The 24,812-nt window shown below is 40.3% G+C and overlaps 1 protein-coding gene across 3 annotated transcripts in view; it reads left to right on the plus strand.

Annotated features, from left to right (window-relative positions):
• SLC12A2 (solute carrier family 12 member 2) overlaps positions 1-24,812 on the plus strand; it is a 101,243-nt gene that overhangs the window by 11,764 nt on the left and 64,667 nt on the right. For all 3 annotated transcript variants that reach the window (XR_012639584.1, XM_074953065.1, XM_074953066.1), the window contains exons 2-4: positions 21,378-21,497; positions 22,975-23,050; positions 23,652-23,747. Coding sequence is in view for 2 of the 3 variants with exons in the window: in XM_074953065.1 (XP_074809166.1) it covers positions 21,378-21,497; positions 22,975-23,050; positions 23,652-23,747 (292 nt within the window). In the remaining variant the exon portion in view is untranslated. The remainder of the gene's footprint in view (positions 1-21,377; positions 21,498-22,974; positions 23,051-23,651; positions 23,748-24,812) is intronic.

Here is a 24,812-nt window from a genome sequence, read left to right on the forward strand (position 1 = left end):
TACTGTACCTGTAAAAGAAGAGACCAAAAGAAGGTCATATACTGGACCATCCAGGAATTTGTGTGCCAAATGCTTTGGTAGTCACTGAGCTGAAATAGGTGCTGAACCAAATAGCATACCTGATACTAGTGTACAGAGAACAGGACAGGCTTTAATTAGGAATAAGGGGAGTACATAGCAGCACTGTATTTCGCCACCTCTTTTGAGCTGCCACCTTGTTCTCCCAGATCTAAGCTTTTGTACGGAAGTGTTTTGTGACCGCAAAAAGAAAAAGGAGTACTTGTGGCACCTTGGAGACTAACAAATTTATTTGAGCATAAGCTTTCGTGAGCTACAGCTCACTTCATCGGAATGCATCCGATAAAGTGAGCTGTAGCTCACGAAAGCTTATGCTCAAATAAATTTGTTAGTCTCCAAGGTGCCACAAGTACTCCTTTTTCTTTTTGCGGATACAGACTAACACGGCTGCTATTCTGAAACCTGTTTTGTGACACTGGCTGTGAAAATTTACTCAGTCCCTGTTTTGAAGATTAAATAATGCAGTGATGTCTGTCTGAACCTGAAACAAAAGCACTGAGATCTGTTCTTGTAGTCCTCTTGACTCTGATGCCCAAGGATATGTCCTCATCAGCTATTTCACTGCTGATCAAAGCATGAAAGGAAGGATCACATCATGAAGTTCAGCGTAATTTACTGTGAGGGGGAACACTTGGAAGAGGACCACACTCTTTTCCCCCTTCCAGTCAAGAAGGAGCTCAGTCCAAGAAGCCTAGTAGGGCATTTGAGGCCCCCTGATGGGGAACTGAGCTCAGTGGAGCATGTGTGATTGTAGTTCGAACACTTGCACAATCTACTGTGAGTGGCAGCTCACTACTCCCATGCTTCTGCTCTGAACTTGACCTCTGGGAAGGGACTGATGTTGAAATGTCCAAAGAAAAATACATCTCTTGAAGCGGCATTAGGAAAATGCCAAAAAAGAAAACCCAAAACAAAATCACAACCGGAGGGGAGGGGAAACACCCTGAAACAAAAATAAGAAGTGAGATGGCAAGTAAAAATGTTTCTGTACTGTGCATTGAGGGGGAAAAGAGGTGTCAAAACACCACAGACATGCACTCAAAAGCTTTGGCCTCTGTTCAGTATAGTTGTTTGAGAATTGACTAGAAGGGAAGATAAAGGACGATTTAAAAAAATAACAGTTCCCCTGGAACTCTAACAAGCTAGAGCAAAGGCTGAAGAAGCACAGTCTCTAGTGAGAGCTCCTCTGCTGACTGTGATAAAGAAGAAATGTTCAGAGGGCATGGGAAGTGATGGCAAGCCAAGCCATGACATTGGGTTTTGATCATACTCTAGAATGTGATTCTTGAGTGCAGTAGTAGAATTTAGTGCATGAATGATAGACTTTCCCTAAGGAGCTAAGACTCGGGAATGAGGAACTGGCACAGATAGTATCTTCAGTTAAATGACATTTAATCTCACTTCCTTTTATTTTTTTGAAGGACCACAGTCTATTACTTCCACCTCTGGATTCTTTCTCTGTTCAGCTGCCTCCCAGTCAGCTCCCCATTCCTTATGAAATATCTAGCTCTTCTTCCCAACTCTTATTTTTTTTTTTTTTTTAAACATTGGGATGATCCCTTCTGGGCGTTGTGCTTTTTTTAAGTGCACAGTGCTTTCACAAGGGATTACAACTGGAGATACTCAGCTTCAGAATAACTTGATAAATTGTGTAGCATGGAGGATGGATTTCTAAGTGCATGCAGTCTTTGCTGCTGTTTCATTCTAGATTATCACTCATTTTTCTACTTTTTTATATGAGAGAACTGTTACATCCTTTTCTGTGTGGGAGAAGAACAGATGGTATCCAGACTCTGAAGAGAAAATCCATTATCTTCTTGGTTGGTTGATAGGATCTGCTAATGAGCATTTCAATGGGCATTTATCCTTTTTTAAGACTTAGTGCTGATGGTGAGGAAGAGTAATACAGGAGGCACCTATCATCTTATAAAATCCAATGTCTCAGTAGCAATTTGTCTGGATATCCCACTAGGATGAATAGCAACTGACTTATTATTTGAGCCAAGGTTCTTGAATAACTGTGGCCACAGTTTCACCAGCTTGGTGTAAACTTGGGAAAAATGTGAATGGATATTTAGTACTTCTAAAAACTGATCACTGTTTTCCTTTTAGAAATAATTAAATAAAAATGACTACCAAGTGTTTGTAAAATATCCTCTCTTTCCAAAACAAGAGGATCCTTAATACTCATTCTGTTAAAAATGGTATTGAGTTGTGGGCTGCAAAATATTTGCTCATTGCAGAGATGGTAGCGGGTTAATCCTTCGATTTGACTTGAATTTGAACTGTTAAATTTATAATTGCTCTTTATCTCTCTGCCTATTTTAAAATCACTTAATTTTAGTCAAAGCAATGCTTGCTTTCAGTTCAAAATAGTGTTGTTGTTTTTGTCACAAAGCTAACATCTTTAAATCAGTGGAAACTGAGGTCAAAAGATGAAGTAAAAAGTCTGCTAGTGTATTTTTTTAAATAAGTAGTTGTAGGGAAGAAATTATACCCTAAAACCAAGATTTTTGGTCCTGTGGCTGCTAAACCTCATCTGGTAGTTAATATCCTAGATGAAAGGAAACCTTTTAATGTTCATTGAGCCAAATATTAAGAACAGTGTGTGCTCTTAAAAGATCACTTTTATTTGGGTAACTTATCCACTGTCGCTGCAGACAACTCTTTGCATTTGCTTTTATCAGTTAGTGGATTTTGCTCTACTTCTTACTGACTGCTCAGGAGACTGAGACAATACTGTTGTAATATCGCATTACACTTCCACTTAAAATGAAGAAAAACTAATCACCATTGAGACCAGTAACATGAATTGTAATGTTTAACAATGTTCCTGGTGCAAGTCATTTGGCCTAAAACCTGTGCGTAAAGAACATATGCCAGGTGAAATCCTCTACAATCGGTAGTTTCGACTTTATAAAACATTAAGTCACATGGTCAAACCATCCCAGTTTTATTTGTAGCTGTTGAGAATTGAGCTTTGCCTTAATGCCTTTGGCTATTAAGAGCATTGGTTATGAAGAAGAGCTCAGATTCCTGTGAAACAGTACTTTGTTTTGAAAGGATAATTTCGTACTGGGAACTCTGTAAATAATGCAGCAATCACCAGAAACATGGCTAGGAAGCTTTTGAATGATGTAATTGGTTAGCAGGTTTTGTATTGTTTCAATTTCTCAGTAAAATAAGAATTCCTAGAGACTCCAATGAGTTTTAAAACATCTGTGTTCTTGTTAGCACTCCTAGTTTTCATAGTATTGGTTCCTTCTCTGTTTCCATTGGTCAACTGAACATCAATATTAATGGCTACTAAAACTCTTGGGTGAAAGTTCTAGTCCTTCCACTTTTCTTTTTAACCAAAGAAGTCTTCTTTAGTGACACTGGAATTGTGGATTTATACAACTTCCTATTATCATTCAGATTGTTTTATTTAAACTTTTACTCACAATTCCTTTCAGCATGAGGAAATGGGCCTTTTCAAAATGCCAAGTATAGAAAATACTGATCGAAACTATATTCGGTTGGCACATAAATGTAGTTATGTTGTAATCACTGGCACTTGCTTCTTTATAATTTGGTGGTTAGGTCATCATTCTCTATCACAGTGAAGTTTAATGAAGAATTACCCTGAGTTGGGTTTACTAGCTTCTTAATTTTTTAAGAAACTCCAAGGAGTGGCAGCATAGGAACTCTAGCATATGTACCCCAGGTTCAAATCCTCCATGATAATGTGGTTTTTCTTTTTATACATTACAGAAGTTGAAAGAGCTGTTTGTCCTGTTCTCAATGCTGATCTGGTGGTCTGTAACAGACCCTAACATCCGTCTATAAACGTTTCAGGTCCTGTGTGTCTGAACTGACAAATGATACCTTGAGACATTTATGTTTGTGTATTTTACTCTGTTTAACACCTTCCTGACTAGTTTAGCTAGTCTGTCACTCAGAAGTTTGTTTTGCCTTCTACTGAGACAGAAGCCATATATAAGAGGCTCATTGTTCTATGAAACCAAAACTCTACTTTACAGCACTTGCATAACTAACAACCTACCTGCAGTATCTCCTGTCGTTTTTGTTGTCATTGATGGGACAGGAAAGATATCAAAAATCACTTGTACTTTTCTTTTCTTCCAGCTCTTACAAAGTCCTTGAGACCTTGGAAGATCTTTCGAGTGTCACCCGAAGTAATGTCATTCGTACCAAAATCTATCATAACCAGTGTAGTCTCAGCCTTCAGTATTGATTTGTTCCACTGTGATTCTTGGGGTCCTTCCCATCCACTTAAGAAATAAGAATGCTTCTGGATAGTGTCCCTCTTGCTGAAGTCCTGTGGGCAGCCCTTTTGGGTGTGTGTTAGAAAGACTTGAACAGTAGCTTTTAGAGCAGTCTATTGGGCAGTTTTGAATGTTTGAATCTACTGGACAGTCTTTAGATCATACTAGCAGGAGTTCAGGCTTCTCCCCAGAGGTTCAGGATCTGTTGTCTCAAGCAGAATTAGGTTAGACTGACATTTTGGTCAAAATGAAGAAAATGGGAACAATTGCTAAATCTATAGGATTAGCACTCTTAGCACCAGGATTGACAAGTACAGAAGGAAATTGCCATACTTTGCCAGGAATGCTACCGGCAGCATTACTAGCCTGCTAGGAAACTTGGGGGAATAATTAATATTAAACCCGACTTTTGTTAAAGCAATACTGCTAAGTAGTTTAGAGGTTATAAATCTGCTGGTCAAAAGCTTATAAATCTGCTCCATTCCTGTAAGTCTCTGTCTACATCTCTTAGAGAATTATAACAACTTCTTTGCATTTCTGGTTGCCTGAATGCTCAATTAACTTTTATTTTGGAGACTCTGACCCGCTTTTGGGGGGATTTGCTCTTACTGCTACTACAATATTATTTTTTTAAAAACAGTCCCAGACTGCTGTTTTCTGCATGGAAATCTTTTACTCCTAATTTTGAGATTTATACTCAACATCTAAACTAATAAAACTTGTAGAAAATTTTTTTTCCATCTCTGTAGGTATTCAGTAATGTCTGTTCACTTCCACTTAGGTCTGCAGGTTGAAGCTATGTCTAGATATTTAAAAAAGCCTGATCCAAAGAGGCAACAGTGACTTGTACCTTTTGCCAGATTTTCTTCAGTTTTCTTCAGTCTCAGCTGTATAAAAACATCAGCTAATGTTTGTAACACTGTACTTAATTCTATCAGGAAATCAGCTTTTCTTCATGGGCTTTGGTTCCACTTCCAGAACATGGCAGAGAACAGTTTTTCTGATCAGACAATAGTAGATAGGGTACATGTTGTACTATTTAGTCTCAAAAGGTGAAATATCATATCATAGTGTTGAGAACATCTTCAGACTTGAGTAATTATCCCAGGGAATTAGCTTGCAATATATATATTCCATTAAAATACACACACACACACACACACACACACACACACACGGAATTCGTTTAAAACAATTATGCCTTGCTATTCCATTACAACAGATATATCCACCCAAGGCTGGAAAACTTTACTAATGGAGTGCATGTGATTTTTCAGGTTCTGGCAGCCTATTTTCATGTGTGCTGGTATTGCAGGCCATATCTGGCTCTTGCTGGTGTCCCTCTGTCTGAAAAAAACAGATGTTGCTCTGACATAGGAATTTACTAATCCATTTCTCATATTCTTCCTAATCCTGTCTCATGGCTGGAACAGAAGTATCCAAAATGAGTTGGTAGAAGTCTCAAGCCAGTCATTTAAATACAGATTTTAAGTGGTAAATCTTTCTTTTAGGTGGTTGTGCAAATTTAGCGTTTTCATGCTATTCACAGAGACATCTTCACAAGTTTCCAGATAGACATATGACATACTGAAAGCAGTATTCCCCTCTCTCTCTCTCTCTCTCTAAGATTCCCAGGACCACCAGTTAGATGAGGATCATTTAAACATAAAGCTAGTGTAATGCATTCCTCTTCAGTATAGATCAGGCAATTTATAACACTTGAATAAGTTCAAACATTAGTGTGGTGACAGAGCACCGCAAAGTATCTGACATCTGTTTTGGTTTTACAATAGATTTCAGTGTTCTTTGGCGAACATTTTAATACTTCACCCACAAACTGAGCCTAGCCTTCCATTTTAAAATCCCTCCAGGTATTTCATTTTATTTTACCCTTCAGTCACTTTCCCCTCCCTCCCCCAAAGTCTTGGTTGGGAGGATGTTAATGTAGTGGTCACGATATCAGCAGGACTTTTTCATATGTAAGATGTCCTCAGCTTCTAGCAGTAAACTTCTTCAAGCTATTAGAAAAATTGCTTTACAAAAAGTAATTTTAGAATGTAAGTATGGAGGGGAAGAGCTGTGGTTGCTTGTATGTCTTAATTATGCCTTTCCATACTTTCAGAGGTTTGGGTTTCAATTTTTAAGTTTAATCTTAACTCAAGTTTTATTTAGGATTGTAGTTGTGTTTTATAACTGACTAAAAAACTTCCAGTTCTGATCAGTGCAGTTAACCTAACTATTTTAATAATGGTATCAAATATTATAATCTCAAATTATTTTCTTTCTAGTTGCAACAGGATTTCTTACGTGACAGTGAGTGTGTTGTTTTTTCTCACCCTCTCCTAAAATATTTTAGAAAGGACTTTCTTCTCCTTTATTCACAGTTAGTCTCTTTCTGCTCTATCTTGGAATTTTTGGCCATATTTACGCTACCACTTACGTTGGCAAAATTTATATTGCTCAGGGGAGTGGGACCCCCTCCCGAGCGACATAAATTTAGCCAGCATATGGTGGTGTGTTTCTTCTGCCGACATAGCTACTGCTGCTTTTAGGGGGTGGTTTAATTTTGTTGACTGGAGAGAGGTGCCACAAGTACTCCTGTTAAGGAACTGGAGTAAGATTGTATAAACAAATGGGAGGTTTAGGATAAATAGCTAATCTTGTAATTTAAGAAGACATCATCCCTGAATGAATAATTGTGGTTATATAGTTGTATTTTAGATGTGTCAAAGTCCCTTCACTTAAAGATACCTGGTCAACTTGAAAATTCTATTTGAAAATTTTTACCTAATATTTATAAAACTGAAAGGATAGTGGGGTTTTGTTTTTGTCCCATACTCCTCCCCCCTGCACATCTCACCCAGCTGGCTTGCTTTGCCCTTTTGATGATGATGTCCATTGAATATCCTCTTTCCTGCGTAAATATGATGATCCTCCTACACTGCTGTGAGGGAACTCATGTAATTGCTGTTTCCCCAGGTACTACATGGGGATGTTTACCAGTAATGTAGTAGGACATAGCTGCTGCTGCTGGAGTTGAGATCACTCTATGGGAGAGGCCCAAAGGAAGGTGAGGACAACAGGTGCTAGGTGGGGTTGGCTTCAGGCAATTCCATCACTCTCCAAACCTGAAGCACAGAGAAGAGGAGCAATGGGTACCTGGAGAGACCAGACTAAGGGGATTCTTCACTGCCTGGGAAGTGTCTTTGGGTCCTGAGTAGAGTCCAGAAGTTGGGAGACCTCACCTAATACTGTTGAAGTCGCAGGCAAGGATGTGCGTTGGTGGGTGGAGAGTGGGCTTAAGCATGTTTGCCGTTGTCCTCAAGCCTGCCCTCTTCCTCTCTGAAAAGACTTTCCATAAAACATCCAGGAAGCAGAATAAAACCTTTACTTTAAGAAAAAGAAACATCATTTTGTAAAGACATACTGTGATCAAACTTCCTTTTGCTAGTACTCAGAGTTAAAATTTGTCATGGATTAAAATCTAGTTAAGGAATAAATTATTCAATTTTTAGCACAATAAAAGCTTAATAGTGCTTCTATATTAGAAGCAGCTTTTAATATTGATATTTTGTAAAGGGACATAAGCCACAGGTGGCAAAACTTGCAGATGAAGTTGGGTTCTTCAAGACTCGAAGACCATGAAGAACTCCAGACACACAACAAATCTGGGTGAATGGGCAGCACAATAGCAGACTGAATTCAATGTTGCAAATGCAAGATAATACACAACTGATTCATACACATTGCTGAGTTCTAAATTAACTGTACCTACTCAAGGAAAAGACCCTGAATTGTCTCAGTAGGCAGCTCCATAAAAACCTCTGCTCGTTGTGCTGTAGTGGTCAAAAAGAATCCAAATAATGTTAGGATGTATAACTAGGCGGCCACATTTATTGTAGCTTCTGTAGGCTGAGATCATTACGTTTCTCCATCTCTTTCTCTCCTCTCCACAAGCTGTCTCTGTGCCCTCCATTTCCCCCTTCCATACCTGGGCACCACATTGTACATCGTGCCCAGGGCTGTATGCACTCCTATTCTTTCCTTTTTCCTCATGCCTGCCTCCCTTCCTCCATACCTGGGTCCTTCCTTCTTCCTCCATCACTGGGACTGTGTGCCCCTACTCTGCCCTTCATCCATACCAAGTACTCCAGTCTGTCCTGCCTCCCCTCCCCGCCCCCAATACCATGAGTTCTTTGTGGTTCCCCTTCCATCCATTTCAGAATCCCCTGTTTATCCTCCCTTGGCAGGGACTCTGTGTGAACTCATTTATCCCCTTCACCCCATGTGAGGAGCTCTGTGTTCACCTTTCCCCCCTTCCATAATACCAGGTCCCCCAATCACTTCCCCCATATGGGGGGTTCTGTGTACTCCATATCTACCTTCACATTGCAGGGGCTGTGTCAAGGTTCCTTTCCCACTCTGAACTCTAGGGTACAGATGTGGGGACCTGCATGAAAGACCCCAGTAAGCTTATTCTTACCAGCTTAGGTTAAATGCTGCCACCACCGAAGTGTTACACAAAGAACAGGGGAAGTGCCCACTTCGAAACGTCTTCCCCCCCCCCCCCCCGCAAATATCCCCCCAAGCACGACACCCCCTTTCCTGGGAAAGGCTTGATAAAAATCCTCACCAGTTTGCATAGGTGAACACAGACCCAAACCCTTGGATCTTAAGAACAATGAAAAAGCAATCAGGTTCTTAAAAGAAGAATTTTAATTAAAGTAAAAGAATCACCTCTGTAAAATAAGGATGGTAAGTACCTTACAGGGTAATCAGATTCAAAACTGAGAGAGAATCCCTCTAGGCAAAACCTTAAGTTACAAGAAGACACAAAAACAGGAATATACATTCCATTCAGCACAACTCATTTTATCAGCCATTTAAACAAAACGGAATCTAATGCATCTCTAACTAGATTGCTTATTAGCCCTTTACAGGAGTTCTGACCTGCATTCCTGCTCTGGTCCCGGCAAAAACATCACACAGACAGAGAGAACCCTTTGTTTTCCCCCCCTCTCCAGCTTTGAAATTATCTTGTCTCCTTATTGGTCATTTTGGTCAGGTGCCAGCGAGGTTATCCTAGCTTCTTAACCCTTTACAGGTGAAAGGGTTTTTCCTCTGGCCAGGAGGGATTTAAAGGTGTTTACCCTTCCCTTTATATTTATGACAGGCTGTGTGCACCTCCCCTGCATTTTTTCTTTCCTACCACCATTCTTTTTTCTATCAGGGAGAGAAGTCATTTAATGTGCCAACATGTTAAATTATTGGGAGGGTAAGCAGAGATGAACAAAAAGAACAGGAGTACTTGTGGCACCTTAGAGACTAACAAATTTATTAGAGCATAAACTCTCGTGGGCTACAGCCCACTTCATTGGATGCATAGAATGGAACATATAATAAGATATATACATATAGAGAAGGTGGAAGTTGCCATACAAACTGTAAGGCTAATTAGTTAAGATGAACTATTATCAACAGGAGGAAAAAAAACCTTTTGTAGTGATAATCAAGATGACCCATTTAGACAGTTGACAAGAAGGTGTGAGGATACTTAACATGGGGAAATAGATTCAATATGTGTAATGACCCAGCCACTCCCAGTCTCTCTATTCAAACCCAAGTTAATGGTATCTAGTTTGCATATTAATTCAAGCTCAGCCGTTTCTCACTGGAGTCTGTTTTTGAAGCTTTTCTGTTGCAAAATTGCCACCCTTAAATCTTTTACTGAGTGGCCAGAGAGGTTGAAGTGTTCTCCTACCGGTTTTGGAATGTTATGATTCCTGATGTTAGATTTGTGTCCATTTATTCTTTTGCGTAGAGACTGTCTGGTTTGGCCGATGTACATGGCAGAGGGGCGTTGCTGGCACATGATGGCATATATCACATTGGTAGATGTGCAGATGAATGAGCCCCTGATGACGTGGTTAATGTGATTAGGTCCTATGATTGTCCAGAGATGAATCGAGGTCTTGTGCTGGGAAGTGTTGCTGGGTATCAACCAATTTTTTGATCTATAGACAACTGAAGAGGTGCTTGAACGTGTGATTATGCTCAAGAGTTTGCAGGGGCTTTTTGTCCCTCATATTTCCCCCGCCCCCTTTCTGTTTTTTCCATTTTTTTTTTTCAGTCCCAAATCAGTAGGGTTCTGTCCAGTGATACTCAGACTGAGGCTTGTGAGCCACAAGTGGCTCTTTAATATGTCTCCTGCAGCTCTTTGCAGCACATGTTGAAACACTGTGTGATTTTTAATTATTAACCAATCAGGATGCTTTTACTATGTTGTTAACCAATTGTAGTTGATAAAATAATACTTGGTCAGTCGTTTTGCTGTTAGGAGAATATAACTATTCCCCTGCCATACTGTTTAAATATGAATACATAGTGAATGAAACAATGAATTCATGCTACTTTTGGGTAATGTTGATTTCTAATTTGGTTCCTGAACCACTTAGGTCTGAGTATCACTGGCCTAAAACATTCCTTGAAATCTTAGCTTTTGAACGTTGTATCCAGTCAATCCATCTAGTCGCAGGCAGCCAGACAGATACCATCAAGTTGAATATAAGCCCTTCTTGAGCTTGGCCAGTTATACATTGCATAATTAACCTATATACCTCAATGCAGCAAACAGTAAGACCTGAGTAGGTATGAAAAATTTAGAATGGAGCCCCTGTTCTCAGTTGATCCTTTGGCACTACAATAATTGTAACTTTTTTAAAAATAATAATTTGGAAGGGTTGGAAAGAGACTTCCTTTATGGGCAGGTTATTTGTAACTTTCCAAGACATGGGGTTTTTTATACCATCTTCTGAAGCATCTGGCAATACCATTGATGGACAAAACTGCTCTGGTATGGCAATCCAAGCTGCTATGTGGAATAAGATATTTTTCTATTTAACTGATCAATTTTTTTAATATGTATTCTTTTTAAATACTTTCTCTAATCCAAGATTCTCTTCAGCAGCTAATGGAATGATCAGCACCAAGAGCATGTCGGATTACTTGCAGGATTTTGTATTCACCTTAGTGTAGTGCATCTGGGGCTCAATGGATGAGAGAGTGTGCAGAGGAGATATGTTGAAATAGAAACATTTACCTGTGGGTGTTTCACTGATTTGAGATTAAAGTCTTTTTTTTTTTTTTCATCCTGATCACATGCCAAGAAGATTTCACCTGTGAAGCTGGTAAATAATGAGTAACTGATTTACTTCGTAAGATCCTGTTTGAATGTGTATGGTTTATAAAATAGTACTAGTTACAGTACATAATGATGGAATGTTACCTTTAATAATTACTCCCCCCTCCCCCACCCCCCCGGGACAAGGACTTGGCATGACGCTGCACCCAACCCTCCCCCAGAAAACACCCCAGGGCCCTGCCCCTCTGTGCCAGGCATACCAGGTATGGGCAGGCAGGCTCAGCCTGGCAGGATCCAGGTGTGGAGGAGCTTAATGTGTGGGGATCCAGGCGTGGATTGAGAGGGTTCTGTGTGGGGCAATCTGTGTGCGGGCAGTTCAGTGGGGGCTCCAGGTGCATGTCTATGCACAGGGGCTCATTTGGGTTCCAGGTGCAGGGGGAAAGGGACTCTTCAGGGGGTCCAGGTGCTGAAGGAAAGGGGCTTAGTGGGGGGTGGAGGTCTGGTGCAGCTGGTTGGGGCTCAGTGGGGTGGGGGTCCAGGTATGGAGCGCTCATTGGTTCAAGTTCAATTGGGGGGGCTCAGCAGGGGGTGCTCTGGGTGCAGTGGTGCAGGTCCAGATCCTGGAGGTTGGGCTCAGTGGGGGGATGGATACAGGAGGTTGGGGAACGGAGGACTTGATGGAGGGTTCTGGGTGCAAGGGGGTGGGGTCTAGGTGCACAGGGGTTGAGCGAATGGGGGAGCAGCTGTACAGTGACCCACTATGGCTGAGGAGCAATGGGGGCAGGAAGTGGGGGGTGGGGGGAAGGCGGAACTTCCTGCAGCCAGTGGAGGTTTATGGGGGTGGGTATGATCCTGACTCAGCCCTGGCTGCTCCATGCAGGGGATGAGGAAGCCCCTTCCATCCCTGGCCCAGTAGGGATGCTTGTCTACACGGTGAATTAATGCATGATCAGCTGGTGCACTGTAGATTCAGACCCTGGCTTGCTGCACACTAACTCCCCCTGTAAACAAACCCTTAATCTGTACCATGAAAAATAGTAAGGCTGAGCTTGGCTTCTTAAACAGTGGAATTCTTTTGCACCCACAGACTTTCAGAATGTCTCACTGTTCTCATTTGTGCATTATTACAAAGGCACCCACTGGCACTGATAACCAACAATAACCTTTAAACAATTCATGTACTTCCCTACAGAACATTACATAGTAGAGAAAGACAAGACCTACAGGACAAAACTTCCATCTGTTATTCATAATATACATAATTTAGTGCTGACTTGATAGTTCATAACTCACTGAAAAGCTAGCTATGATCCTTAGGGAAAAAAAAAGAGGACCATGAAATTGGCTTAAAAGCTAGTAAATAGAGTCTTGCAAATCTGCAGATATCCATGGACCATTTTTGGGAATAGTGGATCAGATGCGGATACAACCGCGCAAAGCTCTACTCGCCAGCGGCACCTGTCCTGTGGCATCTGGCTTGGGCAGCCTGGGGGCTGCAGCATGCTCAGGGCTAGTGGCTGGGCTGGGTGGCAGGCTGGAGTCGGGGCTGTCCAGCACCCACTTGCCGCGCCACTTCCTGTCTAGCAGCTCAGGTTTCTCGGACAGCACCAGCGTCCCCACCATGGTCCAGCCCAGCAGCACTGGCCGCGCTCCTGGGCAACAGGGCCTGCCCCTAGCTGCGGGGATTTAAGCGGGCGGGGCTCCGGCGCCCCACCTCTTTGTCCTGCTGTGTTGCAACATGTACTACTACCATCGCTCGTGAGCCCTTGGGAGCAGCATGCGTTGTGATGCCTCTTCTCCCCAGCCCTCCACCCTGCGCCGCCCCTTCTCCTAGAGACCCCGCCCGCCCCAACACTATCCTTTTGTGAGACACGGGTGTGGATGCAGATACAAGTAAAAGACAGCTAGTGGATTGCAGGTTGATTCTGGCAGCTACAGATCAGATGCAGATCCACATTTTTGTATCCACACAGGGCTCTACTAGTAAAGTTCTTAAATGTTCAGCTGTTTGTAGAATCTACCAAAAAAAGATGAGAAAGCCGTGGTATTGCTGTAACTTACTTAGTTTATTGCACATAATAGTGATGAAGGGTATTTATTAGTCTTAAAAGGATTCTGAGAATATAAATGTGTTCAATAGATTAAACTTAAATTGTAATTCCTATATGGTTAAATATAAAACAAAGTAGTGTGGATTTGATAAAATCACACTAAAAGTAGGTCCACTGTAAATTCAGGGGAGCGCTTGGTGATTTGAGTACTGTGGGACAGTTGAAAATCCTGAAAATTCTTTTTTCTCCCCTCTTAAAATTCCCCCGATCTTTTCAATAACACTCTGTTCTTTTGTTTCTTATTAGAAACAGAACGTTTTTTTTTTTTTTTTTTTTTTTTTTTTTGTGAAAGCAAAAGAGGTTATCAAATGTTGATGGTCCTCTGTTGGCCAAAGCATAAAAACTGCTTGGATAATATAAACATTGGGTCCTTTTTTTTGTTTTGATTTTTAAAATTAAATAAGTTGCAAGCAGTTTTGTGCTTTTCTGTAACAAAAGACTGCATAAAAGTATTTATACATAGTAATTTTGGCAATTATGGATTTCAGAGCAATGATGAAGAGTTCATTTTTGTCTTACTCAATTATTAAAACATTTGTTCAGGAATCATCTTAAGGTGTATAGATGGCTTTCTAAGCTTCATATCTGAGAGTATTAAAATAGAAATGTGATCACTGCCATTGCTCAAACTGCTCACTGCCATGGTCACTCACTTTAGTCAGAGGGGCCCAAAAGAGGTCTGGGGAGAAAACAGATTTCTGACATGGGAAATCTGGTGAGAACTTAGATTAGGGCAGATGGTGGCAATTTTCTTGGCCTCCTGTATTAGAGGGCCCCATCCTCCTCATCACAAAGCAGCATAGTTACTGAAATAAACACGGGGTGAATTACATCAGATAATGGGTTCCTTATTGTTGTCAGTGCAAAATTTTTTTGCTTTGGGGGAGCTTGCTCAGTAATACAGTATCCAGTCTTTCCTCTTTGTAGGGCACTGAGACATCCAGAGCCAATTTTGTGGTGTTCACTTTAAATCTAAGCTTACTGTCTTTCTGCTTTTCATTATTTAAAAAAAAAAAACAAAAACGGGGGAGGGGCCTAAATATTTTCAACGAGGGCCTCTTTATGCCACTCGGTAGTGTAAAGTGTTCTTAAAGTTGGCTTAAAGATCAGCACAGTCTCCACTGGGTGACTCATGACACTAGAAAGAGCTAAAATGGAAAGTGATCAATTAGGGTTATGGTGTTAATCACTTTAGATGGGCTTGAGTTATTGTATTTGTGATCCTTCTGTTAGTGGACCCTTTCCTTCCAAATCTCCTCAGTTAAAGTCTTCTGCTTATAAGTATCTAGGGGGAAAAAACTCCTACTTAAGATCTTGGCTCTTAAATAGGCTCATGTTAGATAGGTATTATTATCAATGGATGATATAGTCATACTAAAATAGAACCTACTAATATATTTTGGAAATTAGCATCTCTTGGCTTATCAGTAAATAAGTAAATTGGCATTTGAGAGCTGGTTTCTGTGCAAATCCTAGAACATCAGAAGATGGAGACAGTCCTCTTTTTTCCAGCAAAACACTCTCGGAGGAGGGGGAAATAGGCAGCGTCAGCCATAGCCACAACTGGGGTTTCTTCCCATAATCTCTGGGTTTTTCAGGGTGCTCAAGAATACTTGATCTACACCACCCTTTACAGTTTGGAGCCTAAGGGCTTGTCTACACAGGGAAATTAGTATGCAGTAAGCTAGGGTGTGAATTTATAGCACACTAGCCACTCTGCCCTTCCTACCTGTGTAGGCCCTCTTACTGTGCTCTAAAAGCACTCTTTGAGGGAATTATTCTGTCTTTACTTCCAAAGAGGCAAATTCTCTTTCTAGTTATCTGCTATGCAGGCACCCTGGTAATTTGTCTTCCCTTGATATGATAGGATTACAGCTGGAGAGCACAACCTTAAGGGTTGTGGTCCAAGGTATCCCTCTGTAGGTCTGAGTAATGCTGCCAGTGGTGTACGGGGATACTAGTAGTCCCAGTATAGCTATTAGACTTGATGTTTGTTTCAGAGAAATTGTGGTTTCTTAGAGGAAGGGCTCTAACATCTGGAGGGAAAAGATGATTTCTGCTATGTAATTACCTTTCTGTGAAGAACATCCAGCTGAAAGTGCCCCCTTCCCTTTGGGTAATATCATAGAATCATAGAAATGTAGAACTGGTTGGGACTTCGATAGGTCATCTAGTCCAATCCCCTTCACTCAAGTAATAACTAGACTATTCCTGACAGGTGTTTGTCTTGCAAGCCTTCAATGACTGAGATTCCAGAACCTCCCTAGGCAATTTCTTCCAGTGCTTAACTACCCTAACAGTCAGTCAGGAAGACTTTCCTAATGTCCAACCTGAACCGCCCTTGCTGCAATTTAAGCCCATTACTACTTATCCTATCTTCAGAGGTTAAGGAGAACAATTTTCCACTCTCCACCTTGTAACAAACTTTTATGTACTTAAAAACTGTTATGCCCTCTACTCGTGGGGGAATTCTGTGCCAAAAATGCAAAATTCTGCATATTTTACTTGTCAAAATAATGCAATATAGTCACACCAGTTTCACTTACTTTGGTAATTTATTTAAACTACTGTACAGAAAAAAAATCACAAATAACTGTTCGGCATTTCCTAAACACATGGAAGTTAAATTACAAATACTTGGTAACCAATACCGTGCATTCTAGTTATAATTCTGGATTTTCATTTAAATTACATTACTTTTATTTTGGTGTTCTGTAAAGTAGAATGTTGCTTTAAATTCCTCAGACTTTTACGCATGAAATTCATACAGTTTTGCTAATCATTGTCCTGCATATATATATAAAAAATTTTTTTTTATTAAATGGATAAGTAAAATAGATCCTGAGCTGTGCCCTCTCTGGCACAGAGGAAAAAAGTGAGAAAGAAAGCACATACCCTTATGTCTTCACTAGCAACCTTAAAGCGCTGCCACAGCGCTTTAATGTGGCTGTGTAGTCGTGGCACCAGCGCTGGGAGAACTCCATGAGGGGAGTAGCTACCAGCGCTGGGAGTGCGGCTCCCAGTGTTGGTGCACTGTCTACACTGCCACTTTACTAGCACTGAAACTTGCAGCGCTCAAGGTTTTCTGTTTTTGTTTTTTCCACATCGCTGAGCGAGAAAGTTGCAGCGCTGCAAAATGGCAGTGTAGACCAGGCCTAACTGAGGATTCCGTTACTGTCACTTACAATAAGCCTCCTTTATATCACTCTTGCAAGGTAACGGATCCTTAATTGATTAAGAATGGGAACAATTTACTAAAAATGGGAACATTAGCAGCCTGCCTGCTTAGTTGTTACATTTCTGCTCTGCCTCAGGGACAGCCTGCTTCACACAGCCCTACTCCTCCAAGCCCGGGATGCAGCAACAGTGAGCGAGAAGGACAGAGTGAGTCTTTCTCGCTGGTTCCCATGCAGGCACCTGCCCAGTCGTACCCCCTTAATGTGTCTCCATGGACGCACGCACATGCAGTCCCCCCCCCCCCCCATGGTGATCTGCTGCTGGCTGCTCCCAGCAGACTTGCCTGGGCTGCTGGGGAAGGGGTGTGCGTTCGCCCACAGATTTCTTTGCTCCCCCATTTTTATGCACAGGGGCGCAGAATTCCCCCCAGGTATAGTCTCCCCTCAGTCTTCTTTTCTCCAGACTAAACAATCCCAATTTTTTCAGTCTTTCCTCATATATCATGTTTTTTAGACCTTTAATAATTTTTGTTGCTCTCCTGTGGACTTTCTTCAGTTTGTCCACATCTTTTCTGAAATGTGGTACCCAGAATGGGACGCACTAATCCAGTTAAGGCTTATCAGTGTGGAGTAGAGTGGAAGAATTACTTCTGGTGTCTCTTACAACACTCCTGCTAATACATATCAGAATGATGATGGTGGTTTTTGTTTTTTTTGCAACAGTGTTACATATTTAGCTTGTGATCCAGTATGACCCCCATATTCCTTTCTGCAGTACTCCTTCCTAGGCAGTCATTTCCCATTTTGTATCTGTGCAATGGATTGTTCCTTTACATTTTGTCCTCTTACTTCAGACCGTTTCTCCAGTTTGTCCAATTCATTTTGAATTTTAATCCTATCCACCAAAGCACTTGTAACCCCTCCCAATTTGGTATTGTTAAGTGTACTCTCTATGCTATTATCTAAATTTATGAAGATGATATTGAACAGAACTGGACCCAGGACCACTCTCTATGGGTCCCCACTTAATATCCCCTTCTAGCTTGACTGTGAGCCACTGATAACTACTCTCTGGGAATGGTTTTCCAACCAGTTACGCATTCACCTTAGTAGCTCCACCTAGGCTGGCTGTATTTCCATAGTTTGTTTATAATGAGGTCTTGCGGAACAGTTTCAAAAGCCTTACTAAAATCAAGATATACCACATCTACTGCTTCCCCCTTATCCACAAGGCTTGTTACCCTGTCAAAGAAAGCTATTTGGTTGGTTTGACATGATTTGTCCTTGACAAATCCATGTTGACTGTTACTTATCACCTTATTATCTTCTAGGTGTTTGCTTGATTATTTTCTTCATTACCTTGGGATGTACAAATGTGGTTTATCTAGTTCGTGTATTTGAGTTTTTTCATTGCTGTTTGAAGCTAAGGGCATGGCTACACTGAAAGCTTCAAAGTGCTGCCACGGGCGCGCTTCTGCGGCAGTGCTTTGAAGTGAGAGTGTGAGCGCTGGGAGAGAGGTCTCAGACTTGCTGCGGTCAGGGGGGTGATTTTTCACAGCCCTGAGCCAGCAAGTTAGAGCTCTATAAAATGTAAGTGTGGACAAGCCCCATGTCATCTTCAACTGGAGTGGAGTAGTGGCATGCAGATGAGCCTCTCCTCCCAGCAGTCAAGAGCCTGACATCAGCCAAGGGGCAATCTTTAGTCCAGCAGCACCCCAGATTTTTCACTAGTTGTTTTTGCTGAAACACTGTTTACAAGGTAGGACTATAAAGTACCTTTCTGCTATGTGGACAAGTTAGTTCATTGTGAGACCCCTAACTTCCTGACTTGTGTTTTAAGTTCATAATGCTAAAGCCTTTGAAACTGAGTGTGTCGTGCCTATAATAGAGCCTACTCCTCCTGTTAAAGCAAAGGGAGTCTTGCTCTTGACTTCAGTGAGAGCCTATACTTTGTAAAGTGCTTTTTGGAGGTAAATTTGGGATGCAGGCTTCTTTCTTAACACTGTATGAGGTGACACTGATGTTGCATAGTATTAAGAACAGTATTAAGGATCATTTCTGTAGTGGTCACCCTTAAACATTATAGTTGTCTTAGGTTTCAGAGTAGCAGCCATGTTAGTCTGTATCCGCAAAAAGAACAGGAGTACTTGTGGCACCTTAGAGACTAACAAATTTATTGGAGCATAAGTTTTCGTGAGCTACAGCTCACTTCATCGGATGCATAGACTGGAACATATAGTAAGAAGATAAATAGAGAGTGTGTGTGTGTGTGTGTGTGTGTGTGTGTGCACACACACACACACACACACACCCCCTAAGTTGGAAGTTGCCATACAAACTGTAAGAGGCTAATTAGTTAAGATGAGCTATTATCAGCAGGAGAAAAAACCTTTTGTAGTGATAATCAAGGTGGCCCATTTAGACAGTTGACAAGAAGGTAGATGTGCAGGTGAATGAGCCCCGATGGCGTGGTTGATGTGATTAGGTCCTATGATGGTGTCACTTGAATAAATAAGTGGACAGAGTTGGCCTCGGGCTTTGTTGCAAGGATAGGTTCCTGGGTTAGTGTTTTTGTTGTGTGGTTGCTGGAGAGTATTTTCTTCAGGTTGGGGGGCTGTCTGTAAGCGAGGACTGGTCTGTCTCCCAAGATCTGTGAGAGTGAGGGATCATTTTTCAGGATACGTTGTAAATCTCTGATGATGCGCTGGAGAGGTTTTAGTTGAGGGCTGAAGGTGACAGCTCGTGGCGTTCTGTTATTTTCTTTGTTGGGCCTGTCCTGTAGTAGGTGACTTCTGGGTACTCTTCTGGCTCTGTCAATCTGTTTTTTTTCACTTCAACAGGTGGGTATTGTAGTTTTAAGAACACTTGACAGAGATCTTATAGGTGTTTGTCTCTGCTGAGGGATTGGAGCAAATGCGGTTGTATCTTAGAGCTTGGCTGTAGATAATGAATCGTGTGGTGTGTGTCCTGGATGGAAGCTAGAGGCATGTAGGTAAGTATAACAGTCAGTAGGTTTCCGGTATAGGGTGGTGTTTATGTGACCATTGCTTATTAGCACAGTAGTGTCCAGGAAATGGACTGCTTGTGTGGACTGGTCTAGGCTGAGGTTGATGGTGGGATGGAAATTGTTGAAATCGTGGTGGAATTCCTCAAGGGCTGCTTTTCAATGGGTCCAGATGATGATGATGATGATGATGATGTCATCAATGTAGCACAAGTAGAGTAGGGGTGTTAGGGGATGAGAGCTAAGGAAGCGTTGTTCTAAGTCAGCCATAAAAATGTTAGCATGCTGTGGGGCCATGCGGGTACCCATAGCAGTGCTGCTGACTTGAAGGTATGTATTGTCCCCAAATGTGAAATAGTTGTGGGTGAGGACAAAGTCACAGAGGTCAGCCACCAGGTTTGCTGTGACATTATCGGGGATACTGTTCCTCATAGCTTGTAATTCATCTTTGTGTAGAATGTTGGTGTAGAGGGCTTCTACATCCATAGTGGCCAAGATGGTGTCTTAGGTTACTAATGTACCTCATTTATAGTATTCCTTGGGTATTACTTTTAATATTTCTTATGCTTACTATAAGAAACATTTACCTAGTTATCTAAAGCAAAACCACTTGGTCACTCAACATTCTTTTTGAGTGCTAGGCAATAGTAAAGGACGTCTGCACTGTGGGACTCAGTGTTGGATCTTCAGGGCATTCTGCAAGACCCATCTCTCTTCTCATTTTAGTTTAAAAAGGGGATTGGGTGTGACTTAGAGGGGAGTTGATTATTGTGGGGAAACTTTCTTGGTATGTGATACCTACACTGTAAAAAGATTGTAATTGTCCACTGCACAGACTACCAAAGAAGTGATCAATTCATCTTCTTCATTTTCTTAATTCTAAATCAAGTTTAGCTGTCTTTTCTGAAAGAGATCCTCTGAGTTCATTTACAAGTTATTGGGCGCAGTAGTGTTCACTTATGTAGTAGGGAAGAATAATTGCCTCTGCTGCTGGAATATTTCATTGGGTGAAATATTATAGCCTGTGTTTAGGAAAGAGGTCAAACTAAATGATGATGAAGGTGCCATTTGGTCCTTTTACGAGAGTGTTTCTTAATCTTTTAAATCAGATTGAAGGCATATGAAGACAGTTTATAAATCTAGGAAGAATATTTGAATAACATGCTTGCACTAATCTACACAGTAATAGATTGCATGGTTGCAATAAAAAAATTGATACTAATTTGATTATAACTACAGATAATTTTTGTAGGTACTGCTCAACTACTATGGTAAGCTTTCAGTGGCATGACTTAATCACCTCCTCAAGTAAAAACATACTTTATTTTAAACATCTTTTGTAGGGATTTCAAATATCCAAACTGTAAAAATTACTTAAGTATGAAAATGTGTACAATAGTCACATAAATTGTGACTAGAACACTACATAGATGTGGTCTTTAGAAATTAATAATTTGTTGTCTGTGATCACTTTTACTAATAATGACATCTGAGTCAAATTTAACTGAGTGTCCAGTTCTGAAATCACCTTTTGGACACTTGCTAAAGGATATAGAGGTACTTTTTTAAAATTTATTTATTTTCCCGCCTTCTCTGCAGGAACCTTTTGAGGATGGATATGCAAATGGAGAAGAAGGGACTCCTCCTGGGGAAGCTGATGCTACTTATACTGCAGACATTAAGGGAATAGTCAAGTTTGGCTGGATAAAAGGTGTATTGGTAAGTAAATATATAGTATGTCAAGCCTTTTAATACATGTGACCTTGCCAGTTACTTTACATATTTTGAGTGAGTGTATTTTTCAGCAAGAATGAAAGGTCAGTTGCAGATCTGTTTTGTTAAAAATAATTGAATCAAAGGTTAAGAAACAAGTAAAAAATTTAGAGGGGAGGTATTGAAAAGTAATCTTTGCTATCTTTTTAGTGCTTCAGTGTATAAAGCATTTGTTTAAATCTTGTCGTGAAATTGGTGTTAAACTCCCCCTCCCAGAAATATATATTCGGGAAATGCACACTTTTCCCCCCAGAAACTTTTAATTTAAAAGGTTGTTGGAAGACCCACCTCTACATTCCACAGTGGGTTGAGGATTTGCTTTGTAATCTTGGACAAAGTCCTCAGAACCATGCTTTTTAGTGATTCTTGTCTACTTGGGATATGCTACTCAGACAAATAGTCAGAGCCCAGCTGTGCATCTGTGTTTCCACTCCAATTATGTCTCACTGAAAGGCCTTTGAATCGGCTTTCTGAATCTTGGGAAATCCCTAGACATGCTTCTTGTTCTTAGAGCTCCTGGGATTTGAAGAGAGGCACATGTCTCCCAGTCTATACTCACTTGTTAAATAAACGTTTCACAACAATTGCCAAAAGAGAACAATTTAATTATCTGTTTTAAGACTCGGTGCTAATTTTATTACTGAAATTCTGCAAAATGGAAATTCTTTATTTATACTATTCTGTTGAGGAATTAAAAAAAACAAAATCAAAACACACACAGGTAATAAAAGCCTTTTAAAAAAAATTTGAGTGCAGAATAGTAGGATTCTGAAACAAAATGTTCAGAATGACAGAGTTGCAGAAGAAGCAATATGGCCTGTTCCAGAGGCTTTTCCAGGTCTTGCCATAACTAAACTGTGCCTGTCCTTGTTTGAAAACAAAGGAGGAACAAACGGCACTACATAAGACAACAAAAGCAGCAGAGGACTAGAACCAGTGCTCCAATAGACCATTAGAAAGTTGGGATTGTCCGTTTTGCAATGGTGTATACGCTAGTGAGGAAGAGAAACTCATTGTTCTCTGTGACCAATTTGGCATTTTTTCTGGAATTGGTCTAGGATCAAAAATATTAGGTTTCAGTTCTTGAATCAGTGTAATTTTCCATCCCTGATCTAGATAGAGTGGGTAAGAAACCTGTGATCAGAAAACAATTCCGTGTTCCAAAGATATAAAAGATGAAAAACTCCATCCAACCAAACCAGTAACTCTTGTATATACCTAAAAATGTCACTCAGTCATAAAACATTTTAGGAGGGAAAAAGGGTTTTGCTACAGCAACTAATCCATTCAAAATTTTAAGTATGAATGTTTTTGTAGGCCTAATACATTGTTTGTTTGCAATACCTAGCTAAAATAACTCTATGTATATGTTAAAACCATGCAATTATGAGAAGATATTATGTCTTGTGTTTTGTTCTCCTAGGTACGATGTATGTTGAATATTTGGGGGGTGATGCTCTTCATCAGACTGTCATGGATTGTAGGACAGGCTGGGATAGGTATGTGTACAATTTTAAAAAATATGACGTCTTATTTAGTTTTAGCGAATGCAGTTGTATGTATGGAGACAGGGTAACTTCTACAATCATGGATCATTGATAACGCATTTAGAGCAATTGGGGAAGGGGGGCTGAATAATACAGATATGTTGTCTGTTACTCAGCATGATCATAAAATTCTTAAGAAGCTAAATGAAAAACTTGCTAGAATGTCTAATCTGACTCCTCTTTCATAGTTTTTCAGAGTGAGTTACATATTTTTTAGGTTAGGTCTGAAAAGTAGAGATTGATGATATGGAGTGTATGTGGTAACACCTATATTTTAATTTAGCCTTGATGGCTTAGTCCGGAACTGGACTACAGTAGGCCTCACATCTGTAGCAGGTTCTAGGGAGCAAAGCTGCCCAGCTCTCTGGGTGGGGGAGTAGAGAAGAAGATTTCTTCCATACCTGTATAAGAGCTGTGCCCAGCTTAATGTTATCCAAACCTGTTTGGAAAGTACATTCTCACAAGTTTGACACAATGAAGTACAAGGCACGTGTACTTTTCTGAAGCTAGCTTTAATTTTTAATATATTGTAACTATTTTTTTCTTTTGAAAGCTCTTTCTGTCTTGGTTATTGCAATGGCAACTGTTGTGACAACTATCACAGGAATGTCTACTTCAGCAATAGCTACCAATGGATTTGTAAGAGGAGGTAAAACTACTTTTGTAAACAGTTCTTTGTACTTTAACTGTGGCTAAAATTGTGCCTCTTTATAAGATAAGGTTCTGATTAAACCTCGGTTTCGTCTTCCTTCTCTTTAAGAATGATAAATAAGAGTTGATGGCATGAAGAGAAAATAGCTAAAAGGATTCCCTTTTTATGAAATGTCTGCTGTTCTGCAATAGGTCTCTCGCCTCCCCTCACCCCCTTTTTTTTAAAAAAAAATGAATTAATTGAATAACTTGCATAGTAGTTCTAATTGGTAGCTCACCTTCCCAATTTCACAGAAGTGCTGCCTTGTTTTCCTGCAGATTTTTTTTTTTTCGTAGGGAGAGAGAGCAAGTCAATTCCTTGTTGTTTGTTGTTGCTATTCAAGTATTTTATAGTTCCAAAACCTAATTAGTGTTCAGTAGTAAGAAATTAAAGATTTTTTTTTTTAAATGCAAAAGGCACCTTGGAAATAAAGTTGTTTAGGAATAAATCCATACGCTCATATATTTGCTCAGTAATGATGTCTTTTTAAAAAAAAAGTATTTTTTCTTCAAAAATGTATGCTATTAAATATCCCCCACTTCTGTTACATGGCTTGGTTAAATAAAAGAGCAATTTTAACTCTTTCCTATAGATGAATCCATTGGATGAGATTTATGTATTTCCTGGTAAAAACATATTTACTGTTTCAGAAAACATCTGTTTTTGTCCTGTAGTAGGATGTATTTCAGTTTATTCTCTTCAGAACTATACAAGTTCCTGGAAACACATAATTTTATGGTGGAAGACTCTTCCAAAAGAAGTTCCATTGCTCTGAAAAGTTACCATTTAGATAATCTTAATGCTTTTTTCTCCAGAGGGTATTGGTTTGAGACTGGCATTTTTGTTAGCATGCATGCTCATCCTGTAGCCAGCAACTATGTACCTACAAAATGATTTCAGTAAGAGCTTAAGGTGCAGGGAAAGACTTTACTGGTGATTACTCTGCTCCAAAAGTATTTCATCACAGTAGTCAGTCAGCCATTTTATTATAAAAACCAGTAACAAAGTAAAGCAGTAGCAGTT

The sequence above is a fragment of the Natator depressus genome, chromosome 5 (genome assembly GCF_965152275.1).
Source record: "Natator depressus isolate rNatDep1 chromosome 5, rNatDep2.hap1, whole genome shotgun sequence".
NCBI classification, from domain to species: domain Eukaryota; kingdom Metazoa; phylum Chordata; order Testudines; family Cheloniidae; genus Natator; species Natator depressus.